Raw genomic sequence first — 16308 nt, 5'->3', positions numbered from 1 at the left:
GTATGGCTTTAGAAGCCTTTGAATTTAATGCATGAGTCATAGTTTAGGCAGTTTAGGCTGCTTTTTTATGCTTTGGAGCTTTACAAAAAATAGAAACATTCTAAACATTGAAAAAAAATGTTTGATAAATAATATCTGACATGAGGCTGACTAAATAATAACAGAATATTAATTTTGGAGTGAACTATTCTCTTACAATTACAGTCTCTAAGATTCTGCAGCGTACATTACCATTTAAAACTATGGAATAGTAAGATAATACATTTTTTTTATGAATTATTACATTTAATTAATCAAGGATGTAGTTTATTTAAACACCAAATCAGCATATTAGAATGATTTCTGAAGGATCATGCGACACTGAAGACTGGAGTAATGGCTGCTGAAAATTTGGCTTTGCATCACAGAAATAAATACAATTTTACAACATTAAAATAGAAAACTTAATTATAAATGCATCAAATAAATGCAGCCTTGGCAAGCATAAAAAAAGCATTAAATAAAAATCTTGCCAACCACAAACTTTTGAATGCTAGTGTTTAAATGTTTATCTGACTTTTCCTCCGAGAATTCTCTTCGCTGTGTGTTCTGCTGGGACCGAGTCTCCTCTAGCACCTTCCCACTGGTGTTAAATCAAGCCCGAAAATTCCAAGCTCCTTATTTTAGCTATGAATTTACAATCCCATAAAACTAAAGACTCCTCCATAACGCATTTACTCAATGCCAATAAAAACATATCAACCACCATAAAACTAACACCCGCTGTAAGCATTTATTACCAAATAATACTTTCCCTCTATAACAGTAAAAATAAATTAGAAGGTAACTAGTATATTGTTATCTACCACAATGTCCCATGGGTGAAAAGTAATTCAGTTGTTTAAAAAAAAAAAAAAACGAACACGACTGTCGGCTTGACCAGATTTTTCTGATTTACAAGCTGCTGTGGAAAAGTGAGCATAAGGCGCATGATGGAGAATCTAGAATCTGGAGCTCAATTACGGCGGCCCATTGGGACGCCCAAACGCCAAGACTATAAGAGGACACTTTCACACAGGGGACGTCAATGTTCAGTAAATGAGGGTGAGCACTGTGCATACCATCTAGAGGGAAGAAAATGAAAATTTTCAAAGAGACAACGGTAAGAGTTACCTTAGTAATAGGTAAGGTAAGGCTCTCAGTAATGGGGAGCTGTGATTTGCAAAGCCGCATACATACGTTTAATATTATTTTATTTGTTTACAAAGGCCTGTGATAAAACAGCCATTTAATGTCTGATGAATTACACAGTTTGAAGCCGAAATAAGAAAAAAAAAAAAGGAAGCTGAACAAATGCATTTATTAAAGAGATCCTAATCAGCAGTCTGCAATTAATCGCATACCCCTCCCATTTATTTTCATCGTCCATTTGCAGCTTTGGTTTTGCAATTCTTCGAGAGGATGAAGGGGTGCATGAGGGGGGACTAATTACCTTCCACTGCCAGTTGTCTTAGCTGGATCTACCCCCACGCCGATGACACACACACACACACACACGCACGCATCTCTCGGCTCGGATCACTTACCGAATAAGACCATCTGCAATCCCTCTGGGAATGGCGGCACTGTCCTGTTACCATTCACGTCGTGCTTAGCTGCAGGACACAGGGGAAACAATGGAGAGAATGCCCTTATAAATCAACACAATGTCAACAGGATTTCATAATGTGCTCTTCTCAACACAACTCACTGTAGGGAAGAAACTCCCAGGAGGACAGTGGCTCTATTCCTACGCAGCTCATTAAGTTCAACCCTTAAGATTTGGGTTGATTCCTCTATCTTTCACTTTAAGAACACCAGGAAGACAGGAAAAGGACATAGGGAAGGTCAAACAAGTCATTTTATCAAGGAAGGTCGAATGATAGTCTTTTATTCCATCGCGTGGTGGATTTTTACAGAGGGGAGGGGAACAACACCTGGCCGGATTAATGTATGTCAATGCGATGTTTTAACATGTGACAGGGATACAGATGGGCTGAGGCATGGAAAAACGTTGCGTGGATTAAAATAAATGGAGGTCACCGAGTTCAACATCTGGGCGCAGCCATGCCGAAGCTTCGACATGCACGTACTGTATGAGTATGTTGCCATGGCAGCAGGGCATGCCAATAAAGCCAGACGGATGGCAGACCTACATGCCATGCAGCAGTTCACTGCATCACTCATGGTCACACTCTCTTTGCAAACAGGAGTTTGACTTTGAATTATGGGAAAAGCTTCAAATGCTAAATGAATCATGCTCCACAGGATTTGCGTTCTCAAAATAAATGTTAAATAAATAAATATTCAACCAACTATTAAATATGTTCCTGTTAAATAAATAAATAAATACTCAGTCCATTGTTGTTTCTGTTAAATGAATAAATGTTCAGTCCATTATTGGCTCTTTTTTTGTCAGTTAAATAATGATCAGTCCATTACTGACTTTTTTTCTGTGAAATAAATTGTTAAAAAACAGAAATGTTCGGTCCATTATTGACTACGTTTTCTGTTAATTAAATAAATACATAAATATATACATACATACATTTCTTAAAATTAATAAACAAATAAGAAAATAAATGTTTCATCCATTTACTTTTTTTGTTAGATGAATACATAAATAAAAACAATGTATGAATGGAATGAATGAATGAATGAATGTTCAGTCCAATGCTCACTCTATTTTCTTTCATTTCATAGTCATCATTCATATCCTCTTTTTAGTGTAATCTGTCTACATAAAATGTGTTTGCATCCAAAGTCAGTGGTGTTTCACAACAGTCTTCCTGCAACATGGCTGTGGTAAATAATAAATTAAAATAAAAATCCTAGGTGAAACAGAATGGAAATCTTCTTTTGGCACAGTAAACCTTTCCATTTTAGAATTAAAATGGCACTTGAACAATGCAGTAAAAGAGAGGCTTTCTGTGGAGGCCACAGCTCTAATCTAATCTGTGTAAGTGGACTGAAGAGAAGCATTAGAACAGACTTCATTAAATCACTTTAACATTCAGACTGTCGGTGCTGATCTGTTTCAACCGCTCAACACTCTCTTACACCGTTCAGTACACTGAGCGAACATTCCATGTAGTCTCTTAATTCAACATAAAGAGACAAAACACTGTGTGTGCGAGAATTCTAAAAGAATTAGAATGTTTTAAAGGGATATTTTGCCCAACAAAGTCTATCATCATTTTCTCACCCTCATGCCAGTTCAAACCTGTGTAACTCTTGTGCAACCAAATTTAGTGTGTTTTGGCTTTTCTTTTGAATACAATGACAGTGAGTGAATCTGTGACCATAAAAGAACCATAAAAGCGTTCCTATGCAGATCTATAATAGACTGTAGATCAGTCTATATTATATTATAGATCAGTGGGTCCATATGATTCACACACAATCAATGTATCAACTAAAAAACCCTTTCTCAGGCTTTCCTCAAAATGTCTGTTGTTGTAAGCAGGTAGGAAATTCCATGAACAGGGCGGATTGCTTTACAGCAGCAACAAATGCACGTGTACAGCTATCCACTGTAATCACAACAGTGATTATACTCGTCTGTGGGGGGACTCCAAAATTGCAAAAAACACACAAAGCTACATACAGCTGCTGTACTGTACATTTTTGCAGTCCAGTCAAATAATGTGTGTTAAAAGGCAATGAAATGAGAACCAGTTTATTTGTCACATTAGAAATGGACAAGTTGCACAAATATACCAAATTCAAGTACAGCACAGTATGTTTGCATACTGCACATTGTAGTGAGGTCCATATACAAAATCTGTAAACTATACACAGTATACACTACAGTCTTTTAAAAGCAAGCCATTCAGATCAGCCACCATATGTTTCTCAGGCCCAGTCTGCAGTGCGTATGAATAGAGTGGAATAGTGATATTGATCTGCAGTGCGTCATTCTGGGAAAAAAGTAGCTTTCTTTACAGTAAGGACTGGCAATAAGGAGTTGATAGTTTAGTCAGTGGCTGCACTTTTGCCTTACAGTGTGAGAGGAGTGACCAGACCACTGCCCACGCTGAGCTACATAGCTTTCTATTACCCTCTCACCACGCTCCTGCTCTCTAATGGTTAGCACTCACCTTAGCTGTATTTCAATGCTCTAGTGTATGGTTACACCTCAGTCCATTCCATCAAGTTGAATCCAAAGCACTCAGCTCTCTCTGTGTGACCTCTGAACACAGACACTGAGCTTGGAGGTAGATCTTGTGAAAAAAATTAAATAAAATCCTGTATATGAACTTACATGACCTATGAAATTACTTATATATATATATATATATATATATATATATATATATATATATATATATATATAATGAATCACTAAATGAATCATTCAGACCTTAATGGTTCAAATGATTCAGTGCAAATAATGAAAACTATACTTCAAGACTCATGTGAACAAGAACTTTTTTTTATTTGTACTGTACACAAGAACTTATCTATCTGCCTGTATATCTATCTATCTATCTATCTATCTGTCTCTCAGTCTGTCTGTATAGATAGATAGATAGATAGATAGATAGATAATATGAAAATAATGATTAAAAAGTAACCATTTTAATGTCATCTAATGTAATAATAAAAAATATACTTTACATATACAATCATATTTGTAATAAAAAGTATATTTATTAGTTATTTATTCTTACTATACAGTATATATATAAAATTATATACAAATAAACAAAAAAATTATAATATAGAGAAATTATGATTAAATAACTAAAAAAAAAAATCTTGATTTTTGATTTATTTTTCCCAGCGAGAGTTTTTGTTCCCTAATGCTGACAGAAAAGTGTTGTCTGTAAGATCTTAAACCTGCATTATAGAGAAGTGCAGCTGAGGAAAGCGGCAGGCTGGCATGTGTGTTTATGCCTGAACCCCTCATTATATCTAACCAAGAGACCGGGAGAGATCTGCCAGCAGACTGTAAGGAAACCAGCACAGAGTCCTCCTTGTTCCTCCATTTCATCCCTCACTGCAGTGTGTAAAAAAGCACAACTGCACCTAGGCCTTTTCTCCGCCGTGGCTAATGCCCACCTACAACATCTCTCTACTTTCATTATCTTAATGCAGAGCCGGTAATTGCTGCCTTTCTAGAACAACAGAAGAATATTCATTAATGGTCGGACACCCCCCACAGTCAGATAAACAATCTAAATGTAAATGTCAGCAGGCAAAGACAATGAGTCGAGACAGAATATTAATGGCTCAAATCTAAACGTGGCACGCTTTCCTCTCAGCCGCAGAGATTGGGGGAAGAAAGACACAACGGAGGGGGAGGGGAGGGGGGTATTATGAAGCATTCTCTCCATCCCTCCCTCTTCGCATCTTCCCTAAAACCCCCCTTGTTAATCCAGTGCCATGTGCCAAAGTATTCCCTGCCATCCTGGTCCTTTGATTCGCCCCTCCCACAACATCATTGAAATTCATATATATATAATGCTTTACATTGTATTTAACATTTATCATTGATCACAAGCTCTTTTGGCTTTTCTGAAAAAAAAAAAAGCAGGCCTTCATTAATGGATCAAGAAAGAAAATTAACATCTATTGGCTCTCAAAATGAATTTTTCAAGTTCAAGTATGAATACAGAGCCGTGCTTAGATAATTTATTCATTAAAACCAAGAAAATGATTAGCACAAAAACATCTTTTTGGTGCTGCCTAATTATCTTGTTCTTGACAAACAGAGAAAATAAATTATTCTCACTCAAGTGAGGTGGATTTCATCTAATAATTAACACCTGCAGAAGAAACAGAAGCACGAATTTGTAAATTAAATTTTCTTTGCATATGCACACCTCAAGCATTCTACTGGACGAAGTTTACGCAGAGACAACTTCATATGTGCAGCTCGTTTCTGCACAGTAGGTTTTTTGACAATCATTTCTGAAAAGTTGTCCACAAAAATAGACGCTCCCAAAAGCATTTTCATGAATAACCATAACTTCACTGACATGTAAATCTAACATTTATAAGGATGGAGAACGGTAGAGCGCATGGGGTCTAATATGCAAGACAGTGCCATGACAGTCCCACCCCTGAAGCAAACATTTCCGCTCTCTTAGACAGTTCTGTCCGGGTTTTGGATGAATAACTAGGCTTCCTAGGAGCCCTTTTCGTAAAGCCGTAAAAAAATCTGTCGGAATAATGAGGCTAATCACAGGAAAGTCTTTATTCGTGCTGGCATTTGCGCTCTCTGCCAGCCAATGCCATTCCTCCACAACGCTCTTCGAGTTAGTGCTGCTCTATTTCAGCTCCACACACCATAGCTATAAATATTCTATTAAATATGTAGAGCTCCTTAAAGAAAACCAACTTGGACTGTCAGACAAATATTAAGCGGTATTTAAGTCACCATTATTTATGATCACCAGTATCATTTGATGCTGTCACTTTAAGCTCATTTTGCCAGACGTTTGGGATAAACAAAGGTAAATGTAATCCAAAAGGGGCTCAATTATTTTAAATATCATCTTTCAAAACTTTCATGATCTGAGAGAAGACACAAAATCCATCAATGTGCAGGGATCAATCTGGGGTCTGATTCTTCGATATAATGAATGATCTTTTTAGACCAGTGTCGACTGAATCTGCTCTCATCTGGACAGATTGTTAGATGCAGCGGTGCGGAGCTGTATTAATCTATAATAGATAGAGTATTGAGTGATCCACTGGCTGAAAATTCAAACTAGCAGCATAATATTCCCTCGCTGTTGCTTTGAAGATCCCGCAGGCATGGCTACACTCATTTACAACCATGTTCATAGCTCTCTGTTTTCCTTCATCAGGTCTCCATTGATCTATCCCAGCCCTACCCCCACAGCAAATACTGGCTGAAGACTACGCCACTCACATTACTCTATCAGCTCTAATCAAGTGGGGCAACTACCTAAAAGTAACAAGTTATCAACATTCATCATAACATAAATTTCAGTTGAATGGTTCTTTCTCTCCTATCATTCATTCTAGCAAATCTGTTCATTTGATTCAAATGAACAGATTATTAAGTGATTCAAGCACATGCCAAGTTGTCAGCATGATGCTTTTCTGAGAGGCAAGAGTTAGTGACAAAAAACTGCCTGGACAAATGTTTCCAAGCCGAGGCTCATTGATTACTTTGCAGTGACTTTAATGAAGGAGGAAGATGTGGTCAAACACCCAATAACATTTTGTGCAGTGGAACTAGCTGCCAGAAAGGACTGCCAGTAATAAGTCAATAGTATTCCTCTATGAATAGCAAACAATCAAAAACACTATTCTTTGATCGCTATTGCATTCAGATGTTGACATATGACAGTTAAACACTGAAGCCTCAAGTGTACACTACATGACAGAAGCTCACTGGCCTTTCTTGCTTTAAAGTCTGTGACAAGAAGTCTTTTATCATAACTAAGGGTCACTGATGCTCTTCTACTGTGGAAAAAAACCTCACAATTTAGTCAGAATACACAATAACTAATGTGAATCATTAAAGGAAAAGAATGTTTTACAACCACTGTAGTTAAAACATTGTTCTATCTTTTTTCTGTGCATATATATATACACACACACACACACACACACACACATACACACATTTACCAATCAAACATTTGGGGTTTTCATGATTACTGAAAGATCATGTGACACTGAAGACTCGAGTAAATTCAGCTTTGCTAATACAGGAAAAAATAACATGTTAAAATATATGTTATTGAAATTTGAATGTTATTTTAAATTGTAATAATATTTTACTACTATTTTTATTACCTTTCTGATTAAATAAACAACTTCTTATAAAATAATTATTTCAAAAACTAGAAAATATTTTTTGTTTATATTTTTAGTGAAATTGTGATCGAATTTAGGACTGGTAATGTTTGGAAACACATTTTGATCCACTTAAATTATATGCCATTACAGTCACCTTTAACACTAAAGGTAATGAATACATGACATCTGAGACAATAAGAAAAACTGAAAAATTGACACAGGGATGAAGGATGGATTTGAAATACTGAATAATGCTTGCTCAAGCAACTTCAAAGATCACTCCAGGAGATGTGTGTGCGTGTCGAAAGAAGAATGTAAAAGCAGACCAGCAACAGTGCAGCTCTCAGCGCTTTTGTTTCCCCCATTCTGTGGTGAAGAGAGTCTGTGAAAAGCGATTGGAAATGGTTGTGCAGAGGGGATCAGTCTATAGCGAGTGCTGTGTGTGCAAGGCGATATGCTATCTCAGCCTCGCACCTCACCTCCCCCTTCCAATGGCTTCCTCCGTGCCCACAGATTAGCAGGCCCATGAGGCCTGGGAGTCAGAGTGCACACGCAGCCAGACGACAGCCCCGCGACTCGGGCAGCGCGTGCCTCGCCTCGCCCCTCCCCCCTCCAGAGTCTCTCTCCATCCCCTTCCACCCCCATCCTGACTGCCTCTATTCAGAGTGACAGTGATGAATGGGCATGCTAGGCTAATGGCAGTCTGTGGCTGATTGGAGCAGCCTCCTTTCTTTTTAATAACAGACCCAGTGGCCGTCATCAGCTGCATCATTTCTTCACAACGACCGTTAGCACCATTACGGCTATTGTGAGCCATAATAGCAATTATCTTAGTGGAGTGAGAGCGCCTTGATGCAGGGAACAGCCATTACGATCTGAGAGTGCTACGCCGGAGACTTGTGAGTGGCAAACATAAACAGCAGGTAAACGCTAAGAGAAATTAGGTGAAATTAGCTTGGCTACCGTTCTTCTTCAGCCAGGCTTCTGTAAACAGTTTAGCAAAGAAGCCTTTCAGAAAGGATCTCAAGAAGACACTGAATGAGTTGTGAGCTGACAAACATGATAAAACAGAAACAATCCTGCGGTACTTCAGAATGCATAGGAGATATTCCCTGTAATAGCATGGGAGACTTGATTTCATTTACTCACTTGATCCTCTTCCAACTCAATTCTGTGTGGGTTTGATACTCTTTTAGCTTGCAATTCACTGTACAAGTAAAATTCATACACATCTTTTGAACAGTCTCCATCCTCATCTACTATAGAATCTTCATATATGGTAGGTATTCAGTAGGTTTTTAATAAAAAAGTTCGGTAGCACTTTATTTTACAGTCCTGTTCCTCATGTACATACTATGTACTTATTATAGTAATTACAATAACTATGTAATAACTAGGTACTAACCCTGAACCTACCCCTAAACCTAACCCCACCCCATGTAGTTACCTTGTGTTACCAGAACTTTCTTAGATAAATACACTGTAAGTACACTATAAGTACATGTTAGTACACGTACTGTAAAATAAAGTGCAACCAAAAGTTCCTTATCACATGTTTCCTTCTGCAGTTTTGTATCTTATCTTATATCTTTTGGTGTTATTCTTTAAAAAGAGCTTCAAACTGGTTGGCTGTAGGAGGTTAATTACTTTTTCTCGATTGAAAAAGGCCCTGTTGGAAAGCCAGTCACCTTCAGTCCTTGCACTTGTGCCCTTGCGCACATGCTCTAATACATGCACACACATGTTCCACTGTTTTAACCCCCCTACGGTATGCATTATGTATAACTAATTTCTACTTTTGACATACCATAGGTCCAGTATAAATGTAATTGGAGAAATTATGCTTTGTGACTCTATACCACAACAGAATAAAGTTATATTTTACTAACTAATGTTAACAAACATTAATAATGACTGTAACAAATGTAAAGCTTGATGTTAGTTAATGCATAAAGTGTTACAAAATAAATGTTACATAATGCTGAACTGTGAACAAAAACATCTATTTAACCTATCAATGATTCAACACAAAAATTCAGATATAGCAGAAAAGTGTAGAAATATGTTTAAATGTATAATTCACGGAGAAATTTAGTGTATTTTCTCTACAAATGATCCCATCTAAAATTACATGTATTTTACAGCATTTTATTGGTTTCTTTAAAGGTTGATGTTTTAATTCCAAAAAATTAAAATAAAAAGCGGGAGAGTGATTTCAAATAATTTACTACTAATGGAGATGACAAGCTATGTAAAGAGCCAAAATTATCCTTACACATGCAGAGTTACATCAATTAATAAAGAAAAAATGCTCATGCAGATGTATTTATTGTTACATCCTTGATTAAACACACACATTTACTCTAAACATAAATGTATTCAGCTAAATTACACATGACAAAATATCCTGGAGTGACTAGAAGAGTGGATCGTTCGATGAGGAATGAATGAGCCTTTATAATACATCACCGAGATGGCCAGTTTGTCGGCATCAAGCATCTAAACAGATGAGGCTCTGTGGGATTGTACTGCATTGATTCCTCAGCAGTGGCCATGATCGGAAATGAGAATGCGGTCAAACACCACAAAACATTTGGGCAGGGACCCAGCACTCTGGAGAGTCATCAGGGTTCGTCTTAATTCAAACTAGACAAATACTAGATTGATCTACACTGATGGGCCTTAGATTATTAGAACTGAGTTTGAGCATAATGGAACTTTTGCAAGGACACTTAAGAATATATGTATATTAATGTACTAATTTCACATTTGTTCAAGTATCCCTGCAGCTACCAGGTTTTCTGATGGTGGCTTACCAGCATATTTTACATTTTTTACAGCGCATTTTCAATCTAAATACATTTATACTGTTTAAAATATAAGATACATATAAGATACATATAGTACACTGAGTTCATATTAACTATTGATAACTATGATTGTTCTACAGTAGTTGTATTTATTTGAAACTAGAGAACGCAAGTCTGTGTGATAAATATCCAGTCACGTTTACCTTTTTTGGCAAGATTTAATTTAGTTTCAATAGGAATCCACATGATTGTGAATCTTGTATGACGGCACAAAATATTTGGCAAGTTTAAGTTAATTGCGCAAATTTGTCACGCTGACCAACAGAATACTTCTTAGCTTGACAGTCACTTTTGTGTGAGCATTTAATTCACAATTCTTTGCAAATTTTTCAAACAAAAATCTTCCAAATGTGACAATAGTGCCACTATTAGCTGAATGAACAGATCCGCAGATGTGCAGAATGGACGCCATGACTACCCAATCAGAATTCAGTATTCCTGAGAGCCGTTTTTCAAAATATATAAAAGCTAAATATAAAAAATAATGTTAAAAGAACAGGATAGACTTACAAAAAAGGACATAACAATCTTGATACAAGCTCCACAACATATGTATTAACTACCTATATGCTCACGGCAATGGATTTCTAATGATTGAGAAAGATAAAGTTAATTCTCAAGGCAACAATGGTGGGAAACAAAAAAGATCCCATAAGAAATAATATCAAACAACTTCAAGCCAACACTATAGCACTGTCATTTCTGGCTGAATTATTGGTCTACGCTTGATTTATTGCTCTGTATATGTCTCTAAACTATACACAATTTTCGAGCAGTAGCAATAACTTATACACAAGAGGGTTCAAAAACATATTACAGAAGTCAGTTCTCTCAGAAAATATAGTTTAAAACACATGGAATAGATGATGTACTTATTGAATATGATGAGAAGTCGCACAAACTTGACCCACAAGAAGACCCCGGTACACGTCGAAACACAGGACCCAATCTTTTTCTATTTTCCTAAAAGTGTAATTCTAAACTCCAACAACAGCTTAACAGCCTCCTCTCAAACAATCGTTCTCTCAAGGTCATGAGTCTCTAGAAACAGGCACTATTGGTTTGTTTTCTTTTACAGGGCCATAAATGCAGTCCACTCATTAAAGCAGTGCTTCAGCTGCACAGGTGGTTAAACTCAATTGTACTGCGTTCCAGCCTATGGTTCCGAATGAGATAGAAGAGAGCTTCCACAAATTAACCTGACCCTGAATATGTCTGGTAATTGAGGAAACAAACCAAGATTGGTAAAAGCAATACACAATAAATAAATACAAATTTATATTATATTTTTGAGCATGTAGTTTATGTCTTCAGTGTAAGACATAAACATGTATAATCTACAATAACATTAAAATATATTTAAATATAGTTGTGTACATCATGTGTGTTTGTAATATTTAAAATGTGTAAATATTTCACATTCTGTTTAAAGATGTTTAAATATTTTAAAATGTTTGAAAAATTGAAATAGTAGTAATAACAATAATTATCATTATTATTATAAAATAATAAGTGTAAATGTGACATTTATGATATACAGTTTAAATGATAAATGTAAAAAAGTCATAAAATAGAATGAAAAAATTAATAACATGAAAATGTTAAAAACATGTATTAAGAATATACATTTATTATTGTTACTATTATTACTACTACTAATTATAATAATAATAAAAAACATTATTTTTATTTTATTATTATTATTAATATTACTTATTTTATAATATAATAGTTTTTTTTTTCATAAATAAAATATTTGTCTTGGTGCCAGTGAAAACATGGCAATTAGAAATCTGGCCAAACAAGCAGCCAAGGAAAAACGTATATAAAAACTTGATAGCCCTGCTTATAAATACTAGAACATAATAGTGGCTGACCCTGAGTATTGTATATTTGAGATGCATCCCTGTCAGACTCCGTCCTTCCTATTGTCATTTAAATAATGCACAATTTCTATGGTTGAGTCTGGAGTGATTTGATTTTCCATGCAGTCATGACAAATAATTTATCAAATGGCGCTTGGTCTGACTGATGTCCAGTCAGCGGCTATTATTCTGGATGTTTTTGATTGACAAGCCCTTGAGAGATGGGTGAGATGCAGCAGTGCCACAGGAGTTCAGACTGTTACTGCTGTGCCTCTTGTTAAGGGTCCCTCCGGCTCCCTCAGGCCTTGCCCTTTGGTCCCTCTGCAGTCTAGCAGCCTCCCTGTGGACTTGACTTCGATCAATGCACGAGGAAACCCATTAAGAGCCACAACACCAAGAGTGGACGGGGGCCAAATGCACCCTTAACAAAAGCGAGAGTGGCCAACATCAGTTGAGTTAAGGGGTTGTGAAAAATGAGGTGTGTGTATGTGTGTGTGTGTGTGTGCTGGGAGGGGAAAGGGACTGGGGGGTCTTGCTCTCTTGTCTATAAGGAACCTCACAATAATGTGGCCCTGCAGAGCCTGCTTTGTCAATGGCTGCAAAGAAAAGGCTCTGAAAGGACTCGGTGCACTGGTGCAATTAGCCATCTATGGAGCCAAATATATATCTCAGATTCTATCAAGACAACTTGTATCCCATTCAGTTAGTTCTCCCCACAAACAAGCTTTTGTGCTGCCTTGAGGTAGAGGCTCTGTGAACAGGTGCCTTATCACATTTGTCTGAGGTCTTAACTTGACCTCTTCAAAAAAGTAGATAAAGTAAAATTTAATTGGTTTGCTGCCAAATAAACTACCGTTCAAAGGTTTGGGGTTGTGGGATTTTTTAAATTCTCATCAAGGCTGCATTTATTTGATAAAAATACAATAAAAACAGAATAATTGTGAAACAATATTGCATTTAAAATGAAAAAGTAAAAAACTATATATATATTTATTGCTGTGATTGCAAATCTTAATTTTCAGCATCATTACGCCAGTCTTCCGTATCCTTCAGAAATCATTCTAAAATGGCACTTTGGTGCTCAAAAACTTTTTTTTTTATTATCAAAGTATCATTTTCAGGATTATTTGAGGAATAGAAAGTTCAAAAGAACAGCATTTTTGACAGAATCTTTTGTGAAAATGTAAGTCTTTACAGTCAGTTGTGATCAATTTATGGATCCTTGCTGAATACTAGTATATTTTTCAAAAGGATCTCACAAAACCCAGACTTTTGAATGGAAACGGTTCATATAAAAAGAAAGATGCATGAGGTTAAATTTGTTTTGTAATTTACCTGTTCTTCTCCAAATCACAACCACAAAAAAATTTACGAAAAAAATTTAATTGACTGCTCTGAATCGCTAATGCTTTCCATACCTGTATACTAAACAATATATATCATAAACGCCACAAGTACTTAATGTTTACAGTGTCACTGGATAAAGCACCAACTGAGCGCTGATACGTGGGAATGCTAACAGCTAACACCAAGATTTCTCCAGTCATTATATAAACCTCTTTGGTTTGTATATTTATTAGCAAGTAGCAAAGCTACAAAGAAAACCACATACATTTCAAGTCTGTACTATATATGTTAGGACCATATTTGCATACAAATATCTCACAAAAAGTAGATTCACAATACAGTCCTATGTATATATGCCTCAGAAACATGATTAATGTTATGCAGCCAAGCTAGATGGCTAATGTTAGCTGATAGGCTGTTGATTATTTGGTTGGGTTACCAAATTCCTCATAAATACACATTACTATATCAGTCCCTTCAGGTTTGTTAATGTTTTAATATGTTTGTAGAACCACATGTCTGTTTAGCAAGTGGAAAAATGACAAAGAAAGTAAATGTTCCATAACATGTCTGTTGCCACAGTTTCACTGCTAACATTAAATACATTCCAACAACAGATAAGGAGAAAGTTGGTTTACTTTGAGCCCATGCTGCTCAAGTGCTAATAGATGGGTGCTAGTCTCAGCTCAATAAGTAATAACCATTCACCTTGGCTAGTTCCACACCATTACACCAGCACTGCTGATGACTCAGGAGACACTGCAGACGAGGCAATCACTGACAGACTGCGGGAGGGGGAGGGAGGGAGGGAGGGATGGAAGAGGGGTTGAAAGGAAAGGAGGATGAGGAGGAAAGAAGGAGAGTAGGCACAGCACGAGAAAGAAGAATGATGACCTGGAAAAGAATACAAAAATGAAGGAAACCGAGAATGTTAGACTAATGGAGTACTGACAGAAGAATGATGAGATGCTATTATGACATTTCTGGATGAAGCTTTTCAATGAGGAAAACTGCTGCATCTTCTCACAGCTGCAGTGTAATTGCAATGCTAGTCAACTTGAAAAGGCCTTATATTATGGCTTCTCCATCCTGCATATTCATTCGGATGCATTCCTACACCTATGTTCATCCATCTCCTCCTCTGTCACTGTATCCGCCAGTAGGGTAAACATACAAAGCATTTTAAAGCAGATCAGTCCACATGGCAACCATCTTGGTCTCCCTTGGGCATCTTTTTCCAGTTATTTGAGCACACAGTCTGCCTGAATGCAAAAGGACGCAAATCTGAAAAAATGCTAACAATAATACATTTTGCTTCTCAAAATCAGACCATGTCTTTTCAGAATGGTTTATCTAATACTCTCCGATGACTGTATGCAACACAGATGGGACACTATGTGAAGTCCCTTTGCATATACTTAAATACCTGATAAAATGGTTTTGCTAGAACAGGAGTAGGCAAGTTCGGTCCCGGAGAGCCGTAGTCCTGCATAGTTGTGTCCCTTCATGCAGTCCCATTTTTTTTATTCTGCAAGTAAACTAATCCTTTAACTAAACTGTTCAGCAACATTCTCTTCAAACTTTTGTTTTGCCATGATGACAGCTGACCTGAAAGGGAAACTGGTAATAGAAAACAATTTACAAGTGCCTCCTTAGGGCAATAGTGAGAATATAAAGTGCAAGTGCATTTCGGAGCACAGCGATGTGTGAAGTCATGCTTGAATAGATGCATTTGCTTGTATAGATGGTGAATTATGTTAGGTCAAGCTCTCTGAACTACATTTAACTTGCATTTTCATCTGTGACCATACATTAGCCTTTATGGAAGTACCAAAACTTGGATTCTAACATTACGCATGGCTCTTATGCATAGCCCGGTCATATAGGGGATAGAGAATACATCACCGGTCAACCAGACACTTGCGTCATTGACCATCAACACAGACCACAAGTGCTGCTGATAGCCTCCATCTATATCGCAATGAATTTTCAGAGCACGATGTCCTTATATACCACAAAAAACAAGGCCTGTTCGATGGCTCTCTGCGATCAGGCATGCACTTTGATCCACGCCTGTGTCGTCTAGTGTTAGCGACACAGCGTCTGTTTATAGTAAGAGCTGATGAGAGGAGCGGCTACACTCTCAGCTATTACAGCCCATTGTTTTAGCTGATTATACCAGCTACGTGTCTGCAACACTGCCAACACATCATAATCAGACAAAAGAGGCGAGACAAAACCGGCGAACCTACTCATGGGAAGAAATCAGTGACAACTCGCACTGTACTCTAACACCATCTGGGCCTGATCTGCTGTCATGCAGAAAAGGATGGAATGGATAGAATTCCTCCAGTGCTAGTTTGCATCACCGTGATGCACAGAGAAGGTTCGGCCTATATGGACCTTAAGAGCACTTTGTCTGGAGG

The 16308-nt window shown here is 37.1% G+C and overlaps 1 protein-coding gene across 5 annotated transcripts in view; it reads right to left on the bottom strand.

Annotated features, from left to right (window-relative positions):
* Window positions 1-16308, bottom strand: part of LOC113120434 (mitochondrial peptide methionine sulfoxide reductase-like) — a 68421-nt gene that overhangs the window by 33796 nt on the left and 18317 nt on the right. For 4 of the 5 annotated variants that reach the window (XM_026290237.1, XM_026290239.1, XM_026290236.1 and 1 more), the window contains exon 2: window positions 1566-1634. In XM_026290237.1, coding sequence (XP_026146022.1) covers window positions 1566-1634 — 69 coding nt within the window. Of the gene's footprint in view, window positions 1-1565; window positions 1635-1729; window positions 2265-16308 lie in introns of those variants that run through there. The other variant, XM_026290238.1, reaches the window with a different exon arrangement.

Source organism: Carassius auratus, chromosome 20 (genome assembly GCF_003368295.1).
Source record: "Carassius auratus strain Wakin chromosome 20, ASM336829v1, whole genome shotgun sequence".
Lineage (NCBI taxonomy): Eukaryota > Metazoa > Chordata > Actinopteri > Cypriniformes > Cyprinidae > Carassius > Carassius auratus.
This window is presented reverse-complemented; position numbering and strand designations above follow the sequence as displayed.